The sequence below is a fragment of the Bufo bufo genome, chromosome 1 (genome assembly GCF_905171765.1).
Source record: "Bufo bufo chromosome 1, aBufBuf1.1, whole genome shotgun sequence".
NCBI classification, from domain to species: domain Eukaryota; kingdom Metazoa; phylum Chordata; class Amphibia; order Anura; family Bufonidae; genus Bufo; species Bufo bufo.
Genome location: NC_053389.1, coordinates 772,005,821 through 772,033,249, shown reverse-complemented (window position 1 = coordinate 772,033,249; position 27,429 = coordinate 772,005,821). Strand labels below are relative to the sequence as shown.

Sequence of the window (27,429 nt, the reverse complement as noted above, 5' to 3'; positions counted from 1 at the left end):
GCCGTTTTTCGTGATTTTCTGCGGACCCGTTGACTTTCAATGGGTCCGTTGAAAACTCGGCTAATGCACCGTTTGTCATCCGCGTCCGTGATCCGTGGTTCCAGTCCGTCAAAAAAATATAACCTGTCTTATTATTTTCGCGGAAAACGGTTTGCGGACCCATTCAAGTCAATGAGACTGCTAAAAAACATGGAGGCACACAAGATTGTCATCCGCGTCCGCGCGTCCGTTTTTTTCCTATCATTTGCATGGCAAACCTGTCTTAGATTTTTTTTTACTTTCCTTTATGTCTGGTGATCCTCCAAAAATAAAGGAAGACACACGGAAACAAAAACGGTAACGGATCACGCAACAACGGAACCCCATTTTGCGGAACGGAACACAACAACGGTCGCGTGCATGAGGCCTTATCCTGAGGATATCAATATCTAACAGTCCTGGAAAACCCTTTTAAAATTAGATGAGACAGTATACATAGAAGTCGTCTGAAGGTCGCTGAATTCTTTTATTTTGACGCCACCTAGAGGCCATTAGTGGTACTTTGTTTTTCGCCTTTTGATTGTAGGTTTGTTATGAGGGACACCTACAGTCTTTAATTTCTCATAACACAATATTACTGAATACATCTGTCCAGAAGAATTTGCCTACACGGCATAAACTAGAAATAACTTGCAGTGTATCGCAGAAGCCTTATACTGCCATGTATCACATCTAGAGATAAGCAAATTTCATATTTTGAAATTCGTTCACGCTTCTTTTGGTGGTAAAAGCAGAATTGCGTTATGGATTCCGTCATAATAGAAGTCTATGGGCTGCATAACGGATCCGTCCCGTTTCCGTTATGCAGGGGAGTCCTCTCCGGACGGATCCGTTATGCAGACCATAGACTTCTATTATGACGGAATGAATAACGGAATGCCACTATTATAACGGAATGCCTCTAAAAGCATTCCATCGTAACGGAATCCATAACGCAATTCTGCTTTTACCACCAAACGAAGCGTGAATGAATTTCATATTTCATAACCTGAAATTCGCTCATCTCTAATCACATCGTGTAAACACAATTAGACAGGCGTATTTCATTATTTTGCCGAGTATTCATTAAAAGTCGCACAGTCGTTGATAAATTAGGGCTCATGTACACGACCGTAGGTATTTTGTGGTCCGCAAAAGACAGATCCGCAAAAAATATGGATGACGTCTGTGTGCATTCTGTATTTTGCGGAACGGAACAGCTGGCCCCTAATAGAACAGTCCTATCCTAGTCCGTAATGCGGACAATAATAGGACATATTCTATCCTTTGCGGAACGGACATATGGAAACGGAATGCACATGGAGTAACTTCCGTTTTTGTGTGAAAAGAAAATAAGTTCGTGTGCATGAGCCCTTAAGCCTCATTCACACGTCCGTGTCCGCGCTCAAATCCGTGAACAGGTGGTCAGTGATGCATCCGTGAAGCTGTCTGTTAACGATCCGTGTTGGGTCCGTGTTACATCCGTGTTTTACTGACACTGAGCAGCTGAAAAATAATTTTTAAAGCATCTCTTCTTAATGATCCGTGAAACACGGATGCAACACGGATGGCATCTGTGGTTTTCACGGACCCATAGACTATAATGGACGTGATGGATCCCTGAACATGGACAAAATAGAGCGTGCATCCGTGCTGAAAACACTGACCCACGGACCGTGCTAAAACACTGATGTGTGAATACACACGTTAAAATGAATAGGGACGTGTGCTGTCCGCGGAGAACACGTACAGCACACGTCCGTTACACACTGAGGCTTTAGACTAGGCGTATTTTTATTAGTCTGCCCTCTGGTGGTGTTTTTCAGTTAGACAGGTTCATATTCACTCAGACTGGACTAATTTATTTGCACATGAAAAATAGTCGCATCTGTGCAGAGAAAAGTCGCATGTCTCCAGGAAAGTGCGCCTTTTCATGCAAAAAAAACAAAAACCTACGCCAGCCCTGGGGTGGGAAATTAAACTGTTTTTGTAACAAATTCAGGTGCAGAATAAGGCGCACCTGCATAAAGAGGTCGGAAAAAAACTCACAAAAGTTAGGAAACTTCTGAATTAGTTTTAAAGAAATCTAACTAGGCGAACAAAGTGCAAAAGCTGCCAAAACAGGCGAAATTTGAGTAGTAAATGCGACTTAAAAACAGCGTTTTTTTAGACTAAAAACGGGCGCAAACACTTTAATAAATGTGCCCCACATTGTGCAGACACATGAATGGCCGATAATTCTCACTATTCATTCGATCATGAGATATCCTAGATATAATAAAGAGATTCCTCCTTTCCAGACACGACAGACTGCTACTCCGAGCGAGGGACCACATACCAAGGATCACGGATTACCACCCTATCTGGTGCCAGCTGCTTGCGTTGGGACTCCCCCTTGCTGAAAAGAAAGCAGTTTAGTTCCTGGCAAGGCAGCGCCCGCCGATTAGGACTGGGGAGCCACAATTACTGCAGGTAAGGGCAAGGCTTATATGTCATGGGATTCTCATATATATTGCAAGTCTGCTCACCTTAAGGCCTCATGCACACGACCGTTGTGTGTTTTGCGGTCCGCAAATCGCGGATCCGCAAAACACGGATGGCGTCTGTGTGCGTTCCGCAGTTTGCGGAACGGCACGGACAGCCATTAATATAACTGCCTATTCTTGTCCGCAAATCGCGGATCCGCAAAACACGGATGGCGTCTGTGTGCGTTCCGCAGTTTGCGGAACGGCATGGACAGCCATTAATATAAATGCCTATTCTTGTCCGCAAAACGCGGACAAGAATAGGACAGGTTATATGTTTTTTGCGGACCACGGACCGCATCTTCTGCGGCCCCATTGAAATGAATGGGTCCGCATCCGAGCCGCCAAAACTGCGGCTCGGATGCGGACCAAAACAACGGCCGTGTGCATGAGGCCTAAAGAAGAGAAAAACTCTCGGCCCTGTACAAAAAATGGATTTAACAGGAACCTGTCCCCCATTGCTGACGAGAATGCTAGTTGTACGTATAGTCATCCATTTCCAGGAGGAATAAGAGAGGGGCGGCACAATACACAGTTGTAAGAACAGGTGTCCAGAATGGTTATTTTATGGGGATACAAACATTAGCTAAAACACATCACTTCCATTCATCTGAATGGGGATGTTTTTGGGGGGGGGGGGAAGCGCATGGATTTCTGCAAGCCCCAGTCAGATGAACGGAACTGATTTTCAATTGCAGAAATCTCTGCAAAAAAAATCTGCTGCATGTGAAGGCGGCCCAACAGGTCCTGTTTAACCCCTTCTCCGCTGGTTGGATACTTTGATAAGTAATGTCATCTTATGTGCTTTGCAGGAATCCGGACAATGACGTCCGTCCTTGGTGTCATGTGATGAACGGCACTGAAGTATCATGGCAGTTCTGCGACGTCCCCCGATGCTGTAAGTCAAACCGAATGAAAGAACTAATCTAGGTCTGCCGACCCCGGCTATTTTACCAGGGGAAGGTAGGATTGGGCATGCTGAATGTCAACATGCCCATTCTTTGTTCTTATGGACTGGCAGAAGTGTCTGGCAGCGTCTTAGTCGCCTCTCCCCATTGGGTATAAACAGATACTCGGCTGAGCCGAGCATGCATGTGTATGGGGGTAGGAAGAATAGCTTTCCGCTGAATGGCGTATGTCCATCTCAAGTAAGTTGCTCTTTTTAAAAAAAAACATTTTTTTGACAGCTACATGTGGAATCCGACGACCTCAGCTAAAGCCTCGCTTCCGAATCGCTGGGGGTAAATCTGCACATATAACCTCTCACCCGTGGACGGCGGCCATCTTTCGCGTGTCCAGGGGCACAGAGTATTTTCGTTGTGGAGGGACACTCATAAGCCCCTGCTGGGTGGTGACGGCCGCCCATTGCTTCCATGAAGAGTGAGTATTCTTCTTTTGATCATAGGTGATGCTTGATATACGTCCGATCTTGTTACTGACAGCGTTTTTTGTTTTTGTTTTTTTTAAGGTCCTCTCCGAATCTATTACGAGTAAAACTGGGGCGGACAATGCAGATTGTACCCGGGCAGGAGGAACAAAGCTTCAGAGTGGAAAGCTTACACATACACCCTCAGTTCGATGATTTCACCTTTGACAATGACATTGGTTAGTATACACTGAGAATACCCTTCCTTAGGTCAGTGTTAAAGGGGCTGTATGCGATTAGAAAACACGGCCTTCTTTCTCCCAGAAACAGCGCCACTCTTCTCCATTGTCCGTGTCTGGTATTGCAGTTCCACCCTATTCACTTGAATAGGGATGAGCCGCAATAGGAGGCACAGCCTATTGACTAAATGTTGGTTCTCCAAATAACACCCACATCTTCAACCTAGAACAGACTGAATATGAAATACCAAAGATTAGAGTTTACCTGGGCTCCATCTAGATGCCAGTTCTTCAAGATGGGTCCACATATATCGGGGGTCATTTACAAAGTGCACTACACCTTTTTGAAGCATGAAAAAAAAAAAAAAACCTTTTGCCTGCGCAACGCTATTTAGATTTTTCCCCCCAGGTTCACGGCTGACGTAAATGCGCCTAACTTATGATGGGGCGCACGCCTCGTCATATGTTAGCCGAATCTTACAGCAGAGCAGGGGGGAATTTAACACCGGCATAAAAAGCTATTTTTAGTAAATGACCCTCATTGAGGTTGAACTCAAGGGGTGCAGAGGTAGATATCGCACACAGCCCTAATGCCTGAGGAGTTCAAAAGCCCCTCGGCCACATAAGAAGACGCCAGTTTTATACTGTAAATGGCACATAGTAGGGGGGGGGGGGGGGGCTCTGTATTTGAGGCCAGGAGCCTACAGTTAAGTCATGTGGTTAAAACGTTGTTATTCCTTTTGTTGATCCGAGGCTCTGTTCCCTGTTATGATAATTGTTACTAATATGCAAATTAGGCCTTTGGTGCATTAAGGGCATTACCGTTGCTCTTGCCTTTCCACTGCCTTGCTAAGGGCGGGCTGGCTGCAGAAACGAGTGGAGCTTGGGTGCAACAAAAGCAATGGTTATGCCCTCATTGCACCAAAGGCCTAATTTGCCTAGTAAGAAAAATTATCATAACTTGCACTCAGATCAAGAAAAGCAAAAAAGCTTCTTAATCAGGTAAACCAAAGGTGTGGCTCTATGCAAACAGTCTGATAACTACGTCGCTGCCGACAGACTCCCTGTAAAGCCTTTTCTGTGGCAGGGCTTAATAGAAACACGAGAATTTTACCATAGACTGCAATGGTAAACCATTGTAGTCTATGGTATAAGCGATCTAACAATCACATGTTCAAGTCCCCTAGGGGACTAAAAATGAACGTAAAAAAATGTAAACATTTTTAGAAATATAAAAAAAAAACTAAGAAAAAGAATAAAAAATGCAAAACATTGAAACATAAGAAAAAGTATATACATTTGGTATAGCTGTAATCGTACTAACCAACCAAATAACATGTCCTTTTTACCGCAAAGTGACTTCTGTACATGTAAACCCGCAAAACAATGGAGGAATTGCGTATTTGTTTCCAGCCTCCCAATGCATTGTATGAAAATGGGCCCAGTCCTTGAGATTGCTTACCTTCTGTGGATGCTATATACTGTATCTCATGATGATTCTTGCCTTCACAGCTCTTCTAAAGCTCAAGTCTTCCTCTGGGTCGTGTGCTATGGAGACGGACAGCGCTCGGCCGGCATGTATGCCTGTCAGGGAGCAGACTCTGCCAGACTGGACAGAATGCGAAATCTCAGGATTCGGGAAGCATGCACATGGTAAGGAAACCACAATAAGCAGGAAAATCCAGCGTACGACCTCTCATGTTTGAATGGTGGACCCCTAAAGGGGAAATATAAAATTGATCCAATATATAGCATGTAAATATTATACAAGCATATAAATATAATGAATTAGTATGGAACCTGAAATAATATAATATGTCATATGGATATTGGCGATTGGGGAATAAGGATTTAGCATTTATTGCGATACCATTTTTCACCTCAGTTAGTGGAGGGTATTTTCTGTAGACATCAAGACAACATCCAGAACAAGGTGTCACACAGTCAAAAGTACAGATTTTGGCCTTTTCAGTCATATTTGTGGTAACGTATTGTGCAATAAATGGTCAAATCCACCGTACTCACAATTATGGGAAACTGAGTATTAAAGGGCATCTGTCAGCAGTTTTGTACCTATGACACCGGCTGACCTGTTACATGTGCACTTGGCAGCTGAAGACATCTGTGTTGGTCCCATCTTCATATGTGTCCGCATTGCTGAGAAAAATTATGTTTTAATATATGCAAATGAGCCCGCCCAAAAGTGCGGGTGACATCACCAACAACACTGCTGGGCGGAAGCCTCTGCCTAGCGGTGTCCAAATGTAAACAATAAAAGCCCTGTCAGAGGGGCTGAGGGGGGGGAAGAAGGGGATATGTGCGGGTTCAGCTCTCAACCCAGACAACCCCTTTAAGTGCAACCACTTACCATGTATGCCACAGTGTCTTCTACAACCTTCTATGGCCGTCTTATATTTAACTCTGTTTCTTCTCCTCTCAGACTCTCCATTCCTGTCCAAGCAGCTGAAAGAAGGTCATGTCAGGCTGTATCCTGACAACCTGTGCTCCCCTGAACGACTATCTGACCGCACGGTCACTGACAACATGTTGTGCGCCGGCGACCCAGTTAACCAGGATGATGCTTGCCAGGTGACCATTTGCATTTTTTTCAAATGTTGAACTTACATCTGTATTTCTACTTCAAAAATGGAAGCAAATCCTATGAAGCCGGGTTCACATCGCGTTTTAGGCCTTCCATTGGGGGGTAAATGTTCGAAATCGGTATTCAGAGATGTACTGCGATGGGTAGATTGAGCTGACGGATTCATCTTTGGTCAGATGAATTTTTTAAACTCTGTTTTACCTATTAAAATAAATATACCCATCGCAGTATATGTTTGAAAACCATTTTCAGGTATACCCTTGACTGAAAGCACTGTGGAGGGCTAAAACGCAACGTGAACCCTGCCTAATGCTGGCAATCTCATCACAGTCTCCAGATTTTCCCCATACAGGCCTATATAAAGGCCTAGAATGAATCTGCTATTGACACATTTCATTTGTAAGCGCCTCATTTGTGGCCACAAGCAAAGTTTGGATGGTTGTATATGGTGGCTTGCATCCAGCTGAAAAGGACATTTGGGATCTGCTGTCAATGACATGCTTTCAGCTAATTAGCATTACAGGCAGTATTTTCAGGAGGGCTAATTAGCTCCATTTGAAAAACAAGGGTCTCCTCACAATCCTTCTCCCAAAGGTCCTTTTCAGCTGGATGCCAGGCAAAGTATACAGCAGCCCCCAAACTCGGGTTCTGGCATCTGTATAGTTAAAGCTCTTATCAGTTTAAATAAATTAAGGCATCCTATAGATGACCAGAAAGGATGTCTCTGGTTCACTACACCATTTTAAGTTGAGCAAGGGAAAAATCCACTGGTGGGGCATCAAGAATGGATATATTAAAGCCCTGGAAGGTCACAGGGACATCATTCTCATCCATTAACAAGTGCAGAGAGCTGCCAGGAAAGAGTGGTCTGTGTTCTGGTGGACTGGGTCAAGCCACAAGATATATTTGGATGAGGGTCATGTAATACTATGATTCCCCTGTAGTGGTCGCTATAGAGAAGTGAAGTGTATTCCCCAGCAGTATCAGCTGATCGTCAGGGATTTTGGTCACCACTTTAAAGGGGTTGCACCGCAAAAAAGACAGTTTTTTTTTTTCATTGAAGTGAGTCAAGGCTGAGCTGCAGTACCACAGACAACCTGTGGACAGGTGTGGGGCTGTTATTGGCAGAAAGCAGCCATGTTTCTCTCATTCTGTACAAGTGGAAGAGCAAAGAACAGTGTCCCATAATGTCTTACAATGTAATATTTTCTTCCAGGGCGATTCTGGGGGGCCACTCGTGTGTGCTGTTGATGGTCGCATGCACCTTTTTGGTGTCATCAGCTGGGGAGATAAGTGCGGGGTAAAGGACAGGCCTGGAGTTTATACCCGAGTGACCCGTTATATAGACTGGATACGGCAAAAGACAGGCATTCAGTTGAACTGAGACCTGATGGACACTACCACCCAAACCACTAAAGACAATGCTGGACATGTCAGAGACCAAAGACCAGCCATGGCTAACAGGGGCCACACGTGAGCTGCGTGATGGGTGTAATGGATATTTATGATATTTTATATTTAATCATACAAAGACCAAGCACAAGTTTCAGAGCAGGTCTGGAGACTTGGATGAGAAGTATTCCGAAGGTCCGTCCCTGTCCGAGGGTTCATTCCGCTGGAATTTCCAAGGTGACACTACGTCTGGTAAGATCCGAATGGATCTACAGATACTTCTGAATGTGTTACGATGACCCAATCGTAGTTTATTTTCCATGCTGACGGACAAAATTCAGCCAACATATTCATAAAGCAAGCGGTGGAAGGATGTTACCTGGACGTGAGCTCCATACTTGGTGCAAGACAATAGAAGCCTGAAGAATACTCAGAGGAAGCAATGACAGTTCTCTGATTTCCACTCTTCTGTATGGGAAAGATTTTGGGGGGGGGGATTTATCAAAACTGGTGTAAAGGAACTGTAATTGGCTTAGTTACCCATGTTTGTTGTTTTTTTTTTGTTTTTTTACCACCGGGACCCCTACCGATCGCCATAAATGGGATAGTGGTCGCTCATGCACATCCTTCATTCAATGCCTAGGGGACTGATGGAGATGGCTGAGTCAGTCCCATAGACTCGAATGGAGTAGTAGTGCACATGCGTGACCACCTCTCCGTTCAAGAGTACACGAGACCCTCAGTCTCGGGATCCCGTGGATAGGTGCTAAATCTTTTTCGTGGGCAAGCTCCTTTAGTATTAGCATACTAAGCGAGAAAAGTGCAGGGGGGCACAGCGGAGCGTACCAGCGGTATTTAAAAAAAATCAGGCATGGTGGCAGCATCAGCTGGGGGGTACCCCGCAAGTAAAGGTATTTATCTCAATTAATTCAAAACCATGAAAGGTCCTTTTTTAATGTTCCCTGCTGGCCCGATATGACGCGGACACCATCAGGTAGAGGTGTTAGGTTGGAAATCTATGTGTTAGGCTACTTTCACACTCGCGTTTGGTGCAGATCCGTCATGGATCTGCACAGACGGATCCGTTCAGATAATACAGCTGTCTGCATGCGTTCAGAACGGATCCGTTTGTATTATCTTTAACATAGCCAAGACGAATCCGTCTTGAACACCATTGAAAGTCAATGCAGGACGGATCCGTTTTCTATTGTGCCAGATTGTGTCATAGAAAACTATCCGTCCTGACACAAGCAGCGGAAATGGAGACGGAACGGAGCTAAACTGATGCATTCTGAGCGGATCCTTATCCATTCAGAATGCATTAGGGCAAAACTGATCCGTTTTGGACTGCTTGTGAGAGCCCTGAACGGATCTCACAAACGGAAACCAAAACGCGAGTGTGAAAGTAGCCTTACTGCCTGTCTTGGGTAATTAGAATAAAAATAAAGCCACCCTAGTAATAATAGATAGCAACAGCAGGTAGCCAACTTGCTGATTGTTTCCAGATACCAATACATAAAAATAAAAAAATGCATACTAAAAAGTATATGAAAAGAACAATGATTGGGTAAAGGGGTCGGGGTCAATATGGCCGTCTTCTAGCACGTAACCTGGTGTTACAATGAATATATATCAATGAATGTAGAGAGACCACTACTTGCATACATGTATACCTGGACACATATGATGCTTGGTTACATGATCATCAGCTGATTGTATTACTTGACGTGATCCTGTTAGTTTTATATGTATGAGGTTTGTTATATTAGTCACAAAACCTTGACAACCTCTTTATATGTACAGTATAAATTGGGGAGTTTTCTGGTTTTTCGGGCTAGCTCCCACTCCGGAGGACTAAGCACGACCATGTATTTGATAGTCACCCAGTCACATGAATCAATGGCATGTAATACTGCATTTCCCCAGGAGGGGCCGCTGCAGGGAAAAATGTATGACTTTCAGTGTTTTCAACACTGAGAAAAGTATTACAATCAATTATAGTCTGTATTAATTAGAATAGCTAATAGATAGGTACCGTCTTCATATTTACTAGGTACAGTCACATGACATTCACACGTCGGTAAAAGTACACAGGACCATGCTGGACCATGTCTGACGTCAATAGCCGCAAGGACTGGCACTGTGGTCCGGGCGATGTCAGATCTGGTGACAGTCATCTATAATGTATAGGCAGACAATGGCCAAGTTGTGAGCGGCGTATTACATTACTGCTCCTGTAGGACACAACAGCTGGATTTAGGCCCATGTGGGAGAATATTAGGTTCCTATTCGACAGCTGCTTCTACAAGATTCAGGCTTGACGATTGCGATGGACTGCTTATGGCGTATTCACACCTGCCTGATATTGTGGCCCTTTTTTTTTTTTATGATAATAATTAGGGATGAGCGAATCGACTTCGGATGAAACATCCGAAGTCTATTCGCTCATCCCTAATAAAAATCACATAACACTGGATTTTTGCTATAATCGTGCAAAAACACTCTTTAGGTGTGTAATGTTTTCAACATATGAGTGAATGGAGATGATACCAATAAAGTTTTACTTGCTGTGAACTTGTGTGTACTGTCGTAACAGCTCGCTCCATAACGGGCGCCACTGCTCTGAGCTATTTACACCTTCAAGTACAACTAAAATGTAACAAAAAAAGAATAAAAGGAGTAGCTTTGCAAATAGCAAATTAATTTAATTTTATTTTTATTTAAATTAATTAAATTAATTATTTTTCTATGTTGTGTGTTTCCATGGTAACAGACAACAAAGAATATAATTGTAGTCTGATCCTTCAGTCACCTTCCACCTGTCCCCTAATCCTTTCTAACATCCATTTGGTAGGTAAACAAGAAGTAGAGGACAGATAAAAGGCAATGTGACGGTAGGATCAGACTACACAGGGTTGGTTGGTCGTCTGTTACCATGGAAACATATAAGCCTGTCTAAGGGCTGCAGACATAACAGACCAAGTTCTTATTTTATTGAGACTTTCTGCAAAGTTGTTTTATTTTTTTTTTAATTTAGATCTGCCTTCCATCAGAGGTATATGGCAGATGTATACACTGTATGCGTATACACTGCAGCCTGCCATCATCAGAGCTAAATGGCAGATGTATACACTGTATGCGTATACACTGCAGCCTGCCATCATCAGAGCTATATGGCAGGAGATGTATACACTGTATGCCTATATACTGCAGCTTTCCATCATCGATGGAATATGGCAGGAGATGTATACACTGTATGCCTATATACTGCAGCTTTCCATCATCGATGGAATATGGCAGGAGATATATACACCGTATGTGTATACATTGGAGGTATATGGCAGGAGATATATACACCGTATGCCTATACATTGCAGCTTTCCTTTATTTAGAGGTATATGGCAGGAGATATATACACTGTGTGCCTATACACTGCAGTCTTCCATCAGAGGAATATGGCAGGAGATGTATACACTGTATGTGTATACATTGCAGCCTTCCATTGGAGGTATATGGCAGGAGATATATACACCGTATGCCTATACATTGCAGCTTTCCTTTATTTAGAGGTATATGGCAGGAGATATATACACTGTGTGCCTATATACTGCAGCCTTCCATCCTTAGAGGTATATGGCAGAATATATATACACTGTGTGCCTATACATCGCAGCCTTCCATCATCGGAGGTATATGGCAGGAGATATATACACTCTATGTCTATACATCGCAGCCTTCCATCAGAGGTATATATCGGGGTATCCTCCAACGTTAGCGACCAAATTGAGCCTTACTTCCAGTATACAGCACAGATGCAGGAATGAGATAAATCAGGATAGGCTCTTGATACCTGAGAGACAATAAACTACAGACAGACGTGACTATAATATAGTACCGTACCACTCCATCCTGGCAAGAATAACTTTATTACACAAAGGAATTGGCGACTTGTTGAACAATTTATGATGCATCCAGTGGAATAAATCCTACAAACCTATGAAGAGTCCTGCATCGCCAACCCCACAATACAGGAATCCAAGCAACACTTCACCTCCAGCACCTTGTAGAGTATCAGTCCTGCAAAACTCACAATTATTAGCCGCTGTGCCATTTTTCATGCCGGATAATACTGTGCAAGTCTGGATCCAGTAGTCTCTTGTAAGCACTTGGAGGAGTGCAGCGTACTTTAGTAGTCAGAGAATCACACACACACAGGAGAACAATGGATCACAGTCCACTATACAGCAGGTATCTCCTCCTTATGTAAATGCCAGGATGCATGGGGTCAGCAGGAAGAATGGTACACGCCCCATGGAGGTAAACTACAGGCTTTGAACTATGAGGCTCCCTGTTCCTCAGGGGCGGGGTTAACCTGGCCGCCTCCTCAAGGCTAGAGGTGAGGACCATACATGCATCTCTTTGAGGAGCGCACACCTCATTGGGGGCCCAATTTTGAATTCACCAAGTCCCCTCTTTTATTTGTATACACCTGCCAGTAGCTGGTGGTGTAAGAGGGGATTCATTTGGGGGCACTCTCTTAAGACTTGGCTCTGATGATCTATATACAACACAGCACCGCTACTTGTCATCTACGTACATTCACTGCAAGTCACATCTCCTTTTTTACAAGAGTACAATGTGGTGGGAGCATTAGTCATATTGAAACACTTCACAGGCGTTGAGAGAAGCTCGCCGTCCACAGAATCGCCTCTTCCTCTATGTTCTAACTTGGAATTTGCCGGCCTTGGTCATGTACTTGATTCCTTTGAAGGGTTTGTACTTTTCACCATACATGTCCAACCTGTTTACCTTCAAACCTACAGGGGGCAGCGTACAAAAAAAAACACCATTTATAAGACTGCTGTCAGCGTTTCAAGATGGTCTATCAACAAATATTGACAATAAGGGGGTTATTTCATGAAAATCATTTATAACCAGTCCTACACCCCTTGCATCATGTCAAATGGTTATGGCAGGTCACCGTTGCAGCCAGCGATTGGCTGCAGTGGTGACAAAGCGGATGTTGACAGTGAAGACCCGGGAAGGCAGCTCCTGACAGTAAATAAGTATGCTTCCTTTTGCATGTCTGCCCAGAAGGGGTGGGGGGCTAACTTACCCCCCTAAAGGTGGCTAGCCCCCTTTAAAGGGGTTTTCCAATAATCAACATTTATGACCTATCCAAATGATAAATGTCTGATTGCTGGAGGCTGCATGGCTGGTTCCTCCACCAGTCGTTAGAACGGGGCTCCCGAAGTGTGGTTGTGTAGTGAGGAGTTTGAATGGAGTGGTGGTCAAGGATGTGACCCGCCGCTCTATTCAATGTCTATGGGAGTGACAGACACCTGACTGCAATGCTCGGCAATCTCTATCAGTCCCACAGACTTTGAATGGAGTACCAGTGCACATGCTCGACCATCCAATCTCCACCTTATTGTCGCCAGGACCTGAGTATCCTATTCTAGAAAAGGTTGGGAGGTTCCATCCCGTGGATAAGTGGTAAATTTAAATTGTTGAATATCCCCTTTAAAAGGGTCTTGCAGACTGGAGATGCCAATCACTTACTCTAGTTGAGCTGAAGTCCCCTGGTACGGCCACTACACAGTGGACTGAACCTTTGCTAATGGCTCCCTCCGCTGTCTACTTTATAGTGCCGGTGGCTGCCAAAAAGAACTGATTGGTGGAGGGTGCTGGGTGTCGGACCCCCACTGATTTGATATTGGTGACTTATCCTGAGGATAGATCATCTGTTTCTCCAGGCTGGGAAACCTCTTTAAGAATAAGCCGTCCTCAAGTACAGTAACACCAGGCATGGTGTGAAACCTACGTAAGTCTGAACCCAGAGCAGAAGAAGCATACATCGCTATATACATTTTTTGGAGCTGTAGGGTCATCTGGCCTATACCTGAGATGGCTAGCTGCTGGATCTTGAAATTAAGGTTTAGTGTTGGATTCTCATCCGGTTTGGAGCAACCAGCTTGGAGGATCATAGTTCCCTTCAGACTTGGTAACTTCTGAGGATTAATCTTTCCCACGTCCCATGATAATAACTAGAAGAACATATGCAATAATGAGGTCAGCACTTGAGACATTATATCTTAATGTTCATGTATTGGCTGCACAACACACCTTGGTCACAGGATCAAAGACATATGTTCCTTGGGATGACGTCAACGTCATATTTAGGACACCTTTTGGCATCTGTCCAGTGACAGTCACACCCTCCACAGTCTTGCCCATACTCTGCTTGGGTCCCAGGGTCACCTCAAAACGTCCAGAGCTGCTTCCTTCCCGAAAACTGATCCCATGCTTCACATAAATTGGAATGGCCACCAAGCTGCAACACAAGACCAGTTAACACAAGTCATCAGCTGTAATGCATGGCTGGCCATCATATTCCTACTGCCTAAGCTGTAATGTATGGCTGACCATCAGGTTCCTACTGCCTAAGCTGTAATGCATGGCTGACCATCAGGTTCCTACTGCCTAAGCTGTAATGTATGGCTGACCATCAGGTTCCTACTGCCTAAGCTGTGATGCATGGCTGACCATCAGGTTCCTACTGCCTAAGCTGTAATGCATGGCTGACCATCAGGTTCCTACTGCCTAAGCTGTGATGCATGGCTGACCATCAGGTTCCTACTGCCTAAGCTGTGATGCATGGCTGACCATCAGGTTCCTACTGCCTAAGCTGTGATGCATGGCTGACCATCAGGTTCCTACTGCCTAAGCTGTGATGCATGGCTGACCATCAGGTTCCTACTGCCTAAGCTGTAATGTATGGCTGACCATCAGGTTCCTACTGCCTAAGCTGTGATGCATGGCTGACCATCAGGTTCCTACTGCCTAAGCTGTAATGTATGGCTGAACATCAGGTTCCTACTGCCTAAGCTGTAATGTATGGCTGACCATCAGGTTCCTACTGCCTAAGCTGTAATGTATGGCTGACCATCAGGTTCCTACTGCCTAAGCTGTAATGTATGGCTGACCATCAGGTTCCTACTGCCTAAGCTGTAATGTATGGCTGACCATCAGGTTCCTACTGCCTAAGGCTGTGTCGCATGATACATGTCTCAATGTAGTTGTACCCTTTTTGTCACATGACATGTCACCGTGTAGCCCTAACCTAAGGAATAACCCTGTGAGTAATTTTAAAGAGGTTTTCCAAAAAATTAAAACCATAGCTGCTTTCTTCCAGAAACAGCGCCACACCTGTCCACAGGTTGTGTCTGGTACTGCAGCCGATTAAGGTAAATGGGGCGGAGCTGCAATACCACACACAACCTGTGTACAGGCGTGGAGCTGTTTTTGGAACAAACTTTACACAATTATAATGTCTGCCAAACATAGAAGATTGACGATTTTATTTCCTATGGCGCTTCTTACTTCTGGGCGCTGACGTGGTAGGACAGCAGTCGGAAGTTTCCATCGGGAGGTATAAAGGACAAGATCCGTTCTGATTCCCAGCGCTTAAAACGCACACAAGGGTGGAAGCTCACGTCATCCAGGAGACGAGGATTCTGCAAGGTACAGACAGGATGTGACGGTAGTAAAGTATATAATGTGCGGCGGTATGCTTTGTGTCATCCTACCTACTGCCTATGGAGATCGCATGCATCTGGACAACTCTGCTAAGATTGCCCATAGCGGTAGGGTATGACCGGGCACCATATACCAAAACTGTACAAAGGTTATTCCAGTAAGTCTCAGCCACCACTGGCCAGCACATCCAGGTGGGAAGAGGTTCTGAGATGGGAATACCCCTTTAATGGGTCCATATTTATGGTTTATTACTCTGCAATTAAGCAGCAAGGTAATCTAAAATACCCTAATGTCAGAATGAACACCCCCAACTAGATATATAAATTGGAAGAACAGACATTCCTAGATGCTGCCCATGTGTTACATGTGGATTTTGCAGATGATTCATTGTGGACATTAGCTCTAGTTTTTCGGGAATTTGATATTGATGGCCTATCTTCAGGATAGACCATCAATATTAGATCGGGGTGGGGTCCGACTCCCGGAGGCTTAGGCCAATGACGTCACTGTACATAGGTCATATGGCCTAGGAGCAGCTCAGTACCATTCAAGTGAATAGGATTGAGCTGCAATACCAAGCACAGCGCCGTACATTGTATAGTGGCCGTGCCTGCTATTGCAGCTGTGACGAGACTGATCAACGTGGGTGCCAGGAGTCGGACGACCCCCTGCGGATAGGCCATCAATATCATATTCTTGTGTATTTAAGATACTGCGCTAAAGGACAATTTTTAGAGATTGATGTTACTATACAGGTATTGCAACTGGATGCAGGCTAGCATGCGAAGATATGTCACTATACAGGTGTTTGAGCTGGTTGGAGACCGCTTACCTGTAGTGAAGACTTCAATTTGCGTGCTTTTGTCTGCGTCCCTGTAGGTTCGGAAAGTCTGCTTTTTTCCCTTTTCTTTTCTTTTCTCTACTTTTTTGCTGCTTTAATGCTTTGGTTATCAGTTTGTTTTTTCTTTCTTCTTTATCGATGCTTTGGGTCAGGATGGGGTAATCCAGCTGCAGGATGGATCGGCGTGCTGCCTCGTGCCCCGGCCGGTGGCACGCTGCTGCCGCAGGTGGAGGTGTGTGTAGGGGAGTGGTTGGCGCTCACTTGGAGTTAGTTAGTGACGTCACTAAAGCGGTCAAGCAATGACCGACAGGTGCCAGGTATCCTTCTCCAACGCGTTTCGAACAGACGCTGTTCTTCCTCAGGGAGTGTTGCCTGGCTGTTCATGCACCCTTTTTATAGGCACTTCTCCAGAGCTTTAACCTCTTCCCTGCCCATCCTGCATGAATTCAGTGTCATTCATCTATTCAAAAGCGAACAGTTCTAGCTCCGCATTTAGTCCGTTTGGTATTAGGCTGTCCATATTGAATATCCATTTGGATTCCTTTTTTGACATCTCCTTGATGTAATCCCCCCCCCCCTCCTATTAGGTGGTATTATTTCCACCCCACAAAAACGGGATCCAGCAAAGTTTCCCCCATGCTTTATACTGTAGTGACGCGATAATGGATGTCCTTCATATTTTCTGGTTATGTTGTATACATGTTCTCCTATTCTTTTCTTTAGGGTTCTCTTGGTGCGGCCCACGTAGATTTTATTGCAAGGGCATGTTAAGGTATATATGACCCCTTTACTATTGCAGGTAATGAGGTGTTTTATGATGTGTTTATAGGATCCCTCTGAGTTGGTGATTTCTGTTATTATTTTTTTATTTTTTGATATTTTGCATCCTCTACAGGTTCTACACGGATGGAACCCTCCTAGTCCTCGTTCTTTTGATTTCAGATTTTTTTCAGAAATCAAAAGAAGGAGGACTAGGAGGGTTCCATCCGTGTAGAACCTGTAGAGGATGCAAAATATCAAAAAATATATCCAGTTGCAATACCTGTATAGTAACATCAATCTCTAAAAATTGTCCTTCAGCGCAGTATCTTAAATACACTTCATTGCCTTTCCCGTGCGGCATTTTTGTGTGGTTCTTGCCGCGATACCGCTGCTTCTTGCATACAGCATCCACTGAGCGCCACCCCTGCAATTCTTCTATCCCAATATCATATTCTTAGATAAACCCTTTAAGGGGTGAAATCAGCAGTGAAAATCAGTGGGATTTCCAACACCTCCGTGTCCATATCATCAGAATATCATGTCAGTGTTGCATCTGCTATCAAAAACTGTAATCTACATCCAGTATCGCAACTGGACGGATCTAAATTTGTGTCCCTTTAAATTGTCTTACCATAAAAGACAATGTTAAATCAGGCATCCCAGTCAGCTTCACACAGGCATCGATCACGCCCTGGATCTCAGCGGCCACTGTACAGCCTGTGAAAAAGGAAGAGGGTCAACCAGAAGATCTGCGCACCTAGACCTGATCTCTACCTGAGGCCTCCTTCCTACTAGTGATTATGATGGTCTACTTGCTTCGAATCTCTCAGCCGTGCCAATGAGTTAACCTTGCCCCCGGCCCATGTTCTACTCCTCCCTCATCAATTGGCGGATGCGCTGATGTTACGAGTCTGCTCTGCGCATGTACCGATAGATGAGGGAGGAATCTGTGCACAGGATCACAGCCCCATCTACTGCACCACCCCTATACTGGTCCCAGGAATGATAAGCCTGTCCTCCATTCTGGGTACAAGAGATCTAAGGAGTAAAAACATGGACGCGATGATGGTGGAAGTCAAGATTTTTTTTTTTTGTGTTTTTTTTTTTTTTTCATGTTCACACAGATGAGCTTGTGCTTCTCCACTTTTAGGTTAGGACTTCTCACCTCTCCTGACACGTCTGTTTTAGTGATTACTTGCATCCCCCCCATGTAATAACAATTCTGGAGCACCTATTATTATGACTCTATGCTGTGCCATTCCTTTATTATTCCTGCTAGAAGTTATGTATGAATTGCCAGCAGTTTGCAGTGAAGATCCAGATGGGATTTACCAGTTGGGAGTGTGTCCCTGCACAATCTAACACTGGCAGCACTGATTGCATAGTGACAGACTGTGCAGGGACACACCCCAAGCTAGTTACACCCATCTGGACCTTCAGTGCAAACTGCTAGTAATTCATTCATAAATATTAGCAGGAATAATAGAGGAACAGCACACTATACAGATATAAAAATAGATGCTCCAGGATTGTTATTACATGGAGAATGCACTTTTGCCGTACCTGCCGGTTGCCAGGGGCAAAGCGTTGATGTCGGCTTGTATGCGCTTCTCTCCCCTTCTCCTGGTTCCTCCTCTGTAGGGGTTAACTACCTTGCTGGGTGTGGTCACTAGGTGCTTCTTATACCTGTGGCTTTAGGCCAGGAGTCAGTTGTAGTCCAGCCTTGGTGTGTGTGCTGGAGTTCTGCTCCTTGTCTGGATGTCCCAGCTTCCAGTGTGAGGGCCACCTAGTGGGACATCGTTGTCTCCAGCGATGTCTTCCCATTCTATCCTCCATGTTCCCCTACCTTACCTGTGTGGGATTCTGTTCAGGGTGTGGTGTCTCGTCTTGTTGTTGTTACATGTCTGGTCAGTTGGTGGTTTATGTCCGGCATGTATGAAAGTCGTACCCTGTTTGTTGTGCTCCCGGAAGGGGGCTCCATGGTTTCCCGGAGGGGTGAACCAAAAGTCAAGTCTGTGAGCTGTTGCTGGAGTGCTGGTTCCGGTGTGTCAGTACGTACTGCATCCGTCTGGTGTTTGGATTGCAGTACGTTTGGATTGGTTCCAGTTTACCTTTGGTGTGGTCTTCTGTTGTGCTGTCCACCAGCTTTGGCAGGTATGTTACAATGCCTTCCTGGGTTCTTGGTTCAGTGGCTATCCCCGCCACCGGATACTTACCTGCCACTCCACTTGGCTTCCTCTCCTTGCTGTTAGGCCTGCAGAGACTCCTGCTCTTCAGTGTCTTTGAAGAACAGGTCGTCTCTCCCCTGCTCCTATGTGAGAGATTATCAGGGCAACTCAGGGTCCTAGGTATCCTGGGTATGAACCGTTCTACCATCCAGGTCCGCTCATACGATGAAGAGTTAGGGTGAGGATTAGGGACGCTTTAGGAGGTGACCTGCTCCCTGATTCTGGCATCCTGGCCTAGCTGCTTCCCCGTATACCCACCTTATCGTACGGTGGGGAGTTTCCCCTACTCGCCACCACGACACTGGTATATGAGGGCGTCACCAATATAGTTACCTGATTTATCAATGATGGCGTCTATTTCTTCTATTACATCGAAGTAGGCCTCATTGTTGGTATATTTCACCCCTGTCCTCCTCCATGGAACTACTGAGAGTTGTCCTGTGGGGAGCTGGTCACCCACATTTGAGCTGCCTGAAAAACAGAAGATTGAACCCATAGCATTCAAGAATCAATCTAGACCCTGGCTTATTGGCATCCTGTCCAATCAGAGCAACGGATGGTGTGTATGACAAAAAGATCTGTGTGTAAACGGCCATCTGACCAATGATTATTTGTCAGATAATCTGTTGGTGTAATACAGCTATTTAAGCCACATTCTTATCAGTAAGATAAGAATTGAGCTATAATGAATGTTTAGAAGATCAGAGATAAGGAGCCCTCAGCTGAGCTGCCTGACGGAACACAGTAAAAATACAGAGCCTGCGACTAGAGAATCTCAAGGCTGTACAGAGAAAGGGGCTCAACAATTTTAATGAAGACCAATAGAAAAAATAGCATAGTTTAAATAGCCTATAAGACCCTATGTAGTGATACAGTCCTGAGAGTGTTACCTGTAATGGTGTTTACCACACTTCGGAGGATGGTTGGGGGTTTGATCAGCTCCTTAAGAATATTAGATTCGGTGGCAAGTGGGAATCCATTATCCAGCATTTCCTCAAGAACCTCGTAGACCACCACAACGTTCTCTTTAATGACGACTTCTGAGCATGACCCAAAGTAATCCTAGAGGATGAACAGGAATTCATATAGAGAACAAGTAAGGCCTTCTGGATTTCCATGGCTGATTGTACTATTGTGCCCCAAGATAGATAAACGTGTGTGTAGTCAAGGTCAAGGCCATATTACAGAGCCTCCACTATCTAAGTTCTCCATCAGCCTCCACAGAATGATTCATGGAGGGGTCTAGCTAGGGCACTGTAAGGCATTATATAGCTGTTAGTTGGGTACTGTGGTGGCACTATCTATCTGCACACTGTATGGCGGTATTATTAGGGCACTGTATGGCATTATTAATTAAGGCATCATAGAGCTTTGTTAATTAGGTACTGTGGTGGCACTATCTGCACACCGTATGGTGGTATTATTAGGGCACCGCATGGCTTGATCATCTAAGGCATTATATTGCTTTATTAGTTTAGTACTGTGGTGACACTATCTATCTGCACACTGTATGGCGGTATTATTAGGGCACTGTATGGCATGATTATGTAAGGCATTATAGAGCTTTGTTAATTAGGTACTGTGGTGGCACTATCTGCACAGCGTGTGGCGGTATTATTAGGGCACTGTATGGCATGATTATGTAAGGCATTATAGAGCTTTGTTAATTAGGTACTGTGGTGGCACTATCTGCACACTGTATGGCGGTATTATTAGGGCACTGTATGGCATTATTATATAAGGCATCATAGAGCTTTGTTAATTAGGTACTGTGGTGGCACTATCTGCACAGCGTGTGGCGGTATTATTGGACACAGCATTGTTCTGTTATGACTGAAATTTATGGTAGTTATTAAAAAATCACCGATTTATAAGAAAAGCAGACACAGCGCAGGACCCCTGTTCAACAACCCAATATAAGGGCCTGCAACCGTCCTGACATGTCTGTTTAGTAACAACTTGCATTCCTCATGTAACAATTCTGGAACATCTATTCTTATCCCTCTGTTTGTGCCAATCCTCTATTATTCCTGCTAGAAGAATGAATTGCTAGCAGTTTGTAGTGAAGGTCCAGATGGGGGTTACCAATGGGGGGGAAGGGGGTCCCTGCACAGTCTGACGCTATGCAATCAGTGCTGCTGCCAGTGTTAGATTGTGCAAGGACACACTCCCAACTGGTAAAACCCATCTGGACCTTCATTGTAAACTGCTGGCAAGTCATACATAACTTCTAGCAGGAATAATAAAGGAATGGCACAGCTTGTAGTCATAAGAATAGATGCCCCAGAATTGTTATTACATTGGGGATGCAAGTAGTTACTAAAATAGACATGTCAGAAGAGGTGAGGGGGTCCTCTTTAAAATCGGCAACCCCATTGAAATTCATTGGCCTGGTCCATTACATGCAATCTGCAAGGACAGTAGGAAGTAGTAGGTAGCAGTGGGCCCCATGACCCAATGGGCCCCTATGCGGGTGCACAGGATGTACACATGACATGACATATTTTACACCTTTCACCTTTAGACGCACGTTGTTGCGTCTTAAGCCACACCTTCTTTGCGCTAAGAGACACTCCCTTGTCAAGCGGGATTGTTCTTCTTGGCGCATTTGCTTCATAAGGCAAGGGCTACACGGCGACTCTGGTCATCGCAGCCAGGATCACTGAGTAGGGGTGATCCCATAGAAATAAATGGAATCACCACATTAGTCGCAGGAAATCCAGCCATGTTGGATTTTTTGCTACTGCCGCGGCGATCCCATTAGTTACTATGGGATCACCGCTGCTCATCGATCGTGCCCGCGACATGTGTCGCGTGACCAGTGTCGCCATATAGCCCTTGCCTAAACCAGTCTAACACTTACGTTATGCGTAAATCTTACCTGAAACGTGTCCACTACGCGGTGAAGGAACTCAATCACAAACAGTGGCGGTACTTCAGTTTGGATGACAGCCACAAAAAAGATGCCATGCCGGTAAACACTGAGTAAGTAGTGGTGAGGTGTAGGGATGATCGGGGGCACATTTTCTGCCTCAGACGCCCTTTCCTGAGCCTCGAAAAAGTAGTCGCAGACAGAACGAGATACCACGCTCTTCCAGTGTTTCTCCAAGAAGATGTCCCCCGAAGGGTTAATGAGGAACAAGCTGTGAATCATGGCTGGTGACAGTCAATGACAAGATTGATATTTTCAGGATGCTAGAAAGGAAAGATAATACACTTTAGTATGATTTTGTTCAGGGTCCACCTGAAGGAATTCATATTATTAATAAAGTCTAATAGGTTTTGATTCAAAGAAATGGACCTTAGGGGCAAGTGATTAGCTCCAAATATATATTTTTTTTATCCAGGACCTTTGGGGCCCACTATGGCATCAGAGCCTGGGCCCATCAGAGTATCCTCTGGGATTATGGTGGGCCAGTCCGGCGCTGATTTCGTTCCAGCGTGTATAATTGTGCTGATTAGAGAGATTTGTCACCTGCAGCATAATGGCAGCACCCTTCCAGCTAAGGGAAAAAGTATCATAAAATCGCGCCATACAGCATCAGTGGAGCTTGGGGAGACGAGGGCCCAACACTAAGCTGGCCCTGTTCACTATGGACTGTATAAAAATGAATGAAACTGACCTAAAGGTGCCCATACACTTTCAGAGCTAAGTGACAACCCTTCTAAGGCTTAATTCATGTGTTTGGTGTACATCAACATTCTTCTAGCTCAGGGATGCCCAACTTGCGGCCCTCCAGCTGTTGTTAAACTATAACTCCCACCATGCCTGGCTGTAGGCTATCATCTGTAGGCTGTCCGGGCATGATGGGAGTTGTAGTTTTGCAACAGCTGGAGGGCCACAGGTTGGGCATCCCTGGTCTAGGTAAATTAGACTTTTATGCCTTGACCAGAAATGCCCAAATGCCACTCAGAACCACCCATGTGTGGGTTGGGCTTACATAAATTCCTCCCCTTTTTTGGCCCTAGACTTCCGAATATGCTTGCATCGTCTCTAAATATTAGGGACAATCCCTTCAAATTTGTGACTGTTGGCAACTATGGGGGAGATTTATCAAACTGGTGTAAAGTAGAACTGATTTAGCAACCAATCAGATTCCTCTTTTCAGAGCTCCTTTGGAAAATGAAAGATGAAAGGTGGAATCTGATTGGTTGCCGTTGGCAACTAAGCCAGTTCTACTTTACACCAGTTTGATAAAGCTCCCCCTATGTGTATATATGTCAGGAAATGCTCCCTGGGTGTTCAACTAATGTATTGGTAGCCTGAAAAACTGTTTGGCATAGCTCCGTCGCTGGAATTTGGCGCAGGAGCTGCCGAGCTCCATGAACATTATAGTGGATGGAGTTCACTACTACAACTCTGCTCCCATTGAACTTGTGTATATAGAATAAATTCCACTAGCAATATGACCTGTATTATCAAGTATTCTAGATAGAGAACCTTAAAGGGGATGTCCCACAAAAAATATTCTACAGTATTCAAACCAGCACCTGGATCTGAATCCTTTTGTAATTGCACGTAACTAAAAATAATTTAGTATAGTTATTCACTGAAATCTGTCTGTACAGCGCCACCTGCTGTTTGTTCTTTTTCTAAATTCTCTGTCCAGCTCACCGAGGTGGTCGCACATGCTCAGTTCCATCCTTCAACTGCCACCAGCTGCAGAAGAAAGTGCACGCCCCCCCTGAGCTGCCAGCTTGAAATAAATCTAGCAGAACAACTTCAGCAATGAATGGGGAGATCTCTGGATCCATGTCAGGTACAGGGCTGGTTCTAGCTTTGTTAGAAAGAGATTGTCATCTACTATATAATGTCTGATTTTCATTAGTCATGGGATAACCCCTTTAAGGGCACATCCATATAGGACGCATCTGCCTCAGCAGAAACTGTGCAGCAATGGCCAAACAGCAAAAACCTCACCAAATGGTGCATTTTTTGTGCAAAATTTCCTTGGCAAAAATTTGCCTCGTAAACACGTTCTTAGAAAAGAAACCTGACATAAAATGTAAAAAAAACAAAACAAAAAAACTGCTCCTATGTAATTAGAGGAATTATTGCGAGACCATGACATCTAGGATACATGCATACGACCATAAGTGTCTTGCGGTCCGCAAATCACGGATCCTGGTCCATTTCTTTTTAGTCCTGCAGAAATGTCCTATCCTTGTCTGCAAAAAGGACAAGAATGGGGGGGGGGGGGGGGCGCAGAACGGACATACGGATGCGCAAAACACTGATCCGCAAAAAATACATATGACGTCCTTTTGGCATCCATATTGCATCCGTTTTTTTGCAGATCCATTGTAACAATGCTTATCCTTGTGTGCAAAATAGACAAGAATAGGACATGCTCTATATATTTTGCGGGGCTACGGAACGGACAACACACGGTGTTGAAATGAATGGGTCCGCATCCAATCCACAAAAAAAAACAAAAAACAGAACAGACACAGAAACAAAGTACGTTTGTGTGAATGTAGCCTAAGGCCTCTTTCACACGAGCGTGTCCGGATGCGTCCCGGTGCATTGCGGCAAACCCACGCGAGTAGGTACGCAATTGCAGTCAGTTTTGACTGTGATTGCGTTCCGTTCAGTTTTTATCGCGCGGGTGCAATGTGTTTTGCACGCGCGTGATCAAAAAACGACTGTGGTACCCAGACCCGAACTTCTTCACAAAAGTTCAGGTTTGGGTTCAAGGTTGTGTAGATTGTATTATTTTCCCTTATAACATGGTTATAAGAGAAAATAATAGCATTCTGAATACAGAATGCATAGTACAATAGCGCTGGAGGGGTTAAAAAAAAAATAAAAAATATTTTAACTCACCTTAATCCACTTGTTTGCGCAGCCGGCATCTCTTCTGTCTTCATCTGTGAGGAAAAGGACCTTTGATGGCGTCACTACGCTCATCACATGGTCATTCACATGATCCATCTCCATGGTGATGGATCATGTGATGGACCATGTGATGAGCGCAGTGATGTCACCACAGGTCCTTTACCCAGGTCTTGAAGAAAGAAGACAGAAGAGATACCGGCTGCGCGAACAAGTGGATTAAGGCGAGTTAAAAAAAAAAAATTATTTATTTTTTAACCCCTCCAGCGCTATTGTACTATGCATTCTGTATTAAGAACCATGTTATAAGGGAAAATAATAATGATCGGGTCCCGATCCCGATCGTCACCTAGCAACCGTGCGTGAAAATCGCACCGCATCCGCACTTGCTTGCGGATGCTTGCGATTTTCACGCAACCCCATTCATTTCTATGGGGCCTGCGTTACGTGAAAAACGCACAAAGAGAAGCATGCTGCGATTTTCACGCAACGCACAAGTGATGCGTGAAAATCACCGCTCATGTGCACAGCCCCATAGAAATGAATGGGTCCGAATTCAGTGCGGGTGCAATGCGTTCAACCCGTGCGGAAAACTCGCCCGTGTGAAAGGGGCCTAAGGGCTCATGCACACGACTGTATGTATTTTGCGGTCCGCAAAAAAACGGATCCGCAAAAAGTAAAGATGACATCTGTGTGCATTATGTATTTTGCGGAACGAAACAGCTGGCCCCTAATAGAACAGTACTATCCTTGTCTGTAAGGCCTCATGCACACGACAGTATTTTTTCACTGTCAGAGTTTTCAAAGCACCCATTGAAAGTCAATGGGTCCGCAGAAAATCACGGAAAACGGAACAAAGGACACGGAACACAACAACGGTCGTGTGCATGAGGCCTAATGCGGACAATAATAGGACATGTTCAGTTTTTTTTGCGGAACGGACATACAGACATACGCAAACGGAATGCTCCGGAGTAACTTCCATTTTTTTTTTTTTGCGGACCCATTGAAATGAATGGTTCCGCAAAAAAAACACAGAATGGACATGGAAAGAAAATACGTTTGTGTGCATGAGCCCTTATGAAGAGCTCTTCTGCAGACATCCCTGGTCAGATGTGCACATCCTGGAGAGGCGTCTATGTGCACAGACCGCAAGTTCAACGATATTTGGAGATGTTACAGTCACGTGACTGGTTACGAAACTCTGACGGATGTCAGTGAATGTGCAGCATGCCCGGGTATAGGAATTATTATAACCTACGCTTCTCTACAATATTTTTAGGGGGTCTAAATAAATGACCAAAATAAATGTCAAAAAATAAATCATCCCTTGTGAACTACTACCCACCCTGAAAAATAGGAGATCGTTACAGATTCCACATCCTGGAAAACAACGATCCATTCACTAAGGCCTTTGTGTTGCTACCTAATGACCAGATGGTAACGAGAGGCCATAAGGTGGCGGATAATGGCTGGTCTGCACACTACAGAGGCGGATATAGGTCTATCTAGGGATCCGCAGGGTTCATGGGAACCATGTGGCTTGGAGAATGCACAGAGGATTTAAGCAGGACTGTAATACAGGTCTATAGGAGCAGTGAATAGTCTTGTGTGAGATACCACTGTCTATTTCCGCATATAACCACCCAACTCTCCTCCCCCCCCCCTTCCCAATTGCTGCCCAATTTTGGGATGCTGCAAGGTGCAACGATGAGCATGCACTAGGTGGAGAAGAAGGTCCAGTCCTACCTTGCTCAGGTCTCCATTACATTGCATACATGCAGTGCAGCTCCTTCCTCTGGATCATATGATGCTTCCTTCCCTCTGGCCGCTCAGCTGACTCCCTCCTCCCTCAGTAGCAGCAGCATTGTGTGCACAGGGGAGGAGACTGCTCGGATCCTGTGTCATGTGCGCTCCTGCTCCAAAATGTCTGCAATTATCTCATGGATGCCGTGACTGGAGCGCCTGCTAAGGCCGAGAGGGAAGACGCTGTGGCTCAGTGCAGATAATGGAAACTCCACCGATATGAAGGGAAATTAAAGGGGTTGTCTATGATATTATGTGTAAAAATGTAATACTTT

General features: G+C 44.8%; 2 protein-coding genes across 3 annotated transcripts in view; one reads left to right on the top strand and one right to left on the bottom strand.

Moving 5' to 3' along the window:
- The window catches only part of PLAT (plasminogen activator, tissue type), a 39,031-nt gene extending 30,090 nt beyond the window's left edge, over nucleotides 1–8,941 (top strand). For both annotated transcript variants that reach the window (XM_040414823.1, XM_040414824.1), the window contains exons 9-16: nucleotides 2,319–2,490; nucleotides 3,356–3,441; nucleotides 3,731–3,923; nucleotides 4,012–4,148; nucleotides 5,661–5,801; nucleotides 6,589–6,737; nucleotides 7,967–8,704; nucleotides 8,751–8,941. In XM_040414823.1, coding sequence (XP_040270757.1) covers nucleotides 2,319–2,490; nucleotides 3,356–3,441; nucleotides 3,731–3,923; nucleotides 4,012–4,148; nucleotides 5,661–5,801; nucleotides 6,589–6,737; nucleotides 7,967–8,134 — 1,046 coding nt within the window. In that variant the 3' untranslated portion in view covers nucleotides 8,135–8,704; nucleotides 8,751–8,941. The remainder of the gene's footprint in view (nucleotides 1–2,318; nucleotides 2,491–3,355; nucleotides 3,442–3,730; nucleotides 3,924–4,011; nucleotides 4,149–5,660; nucleotides 5,802–6,588; nucleotides 6,738–7,966; nucleotides 8,705–8,750) is intronic.
- Nucleotides 8,942–12,049: 3,108 nt separating this feature from the next.
- AP3M2 (adaptor related protein complex 3 subunit mu 2) lies at nucleotides 12,050–27,203 on the bottom strand. Its single transcript, XM_040414822.1, has 9 exons — nucleotides 27,098–27,203; nucleotides 22,394–22,707; nucleotides 20,403–20,574; nucleotides 19,846–19,983; nucleotides 17,916–18,001; nucleotides 15,526–15,659; nucleotides 14,269–14,476; nucleotides 14,045–14,189; nucleotides 12,050–12,959 (listed from the first exon to the last, which is right to left on the bottom strand). Exons 2-9 carry the CDS (start codon nucleotides 22,664–22,666, stop codon nucleotides 12,859–12,861), a joined length of 1,257 nt encoding a protein of 418 aa, XP_040270756.1. The 5' UTR covers nucleotides 22,667–22,707; nucleotides 27,098–27,203; the 3' UTR covers nucleotides 12,050–12,858.
- Nucleotides 27,204–27,429: the final 226 nt, after the last annotated feature.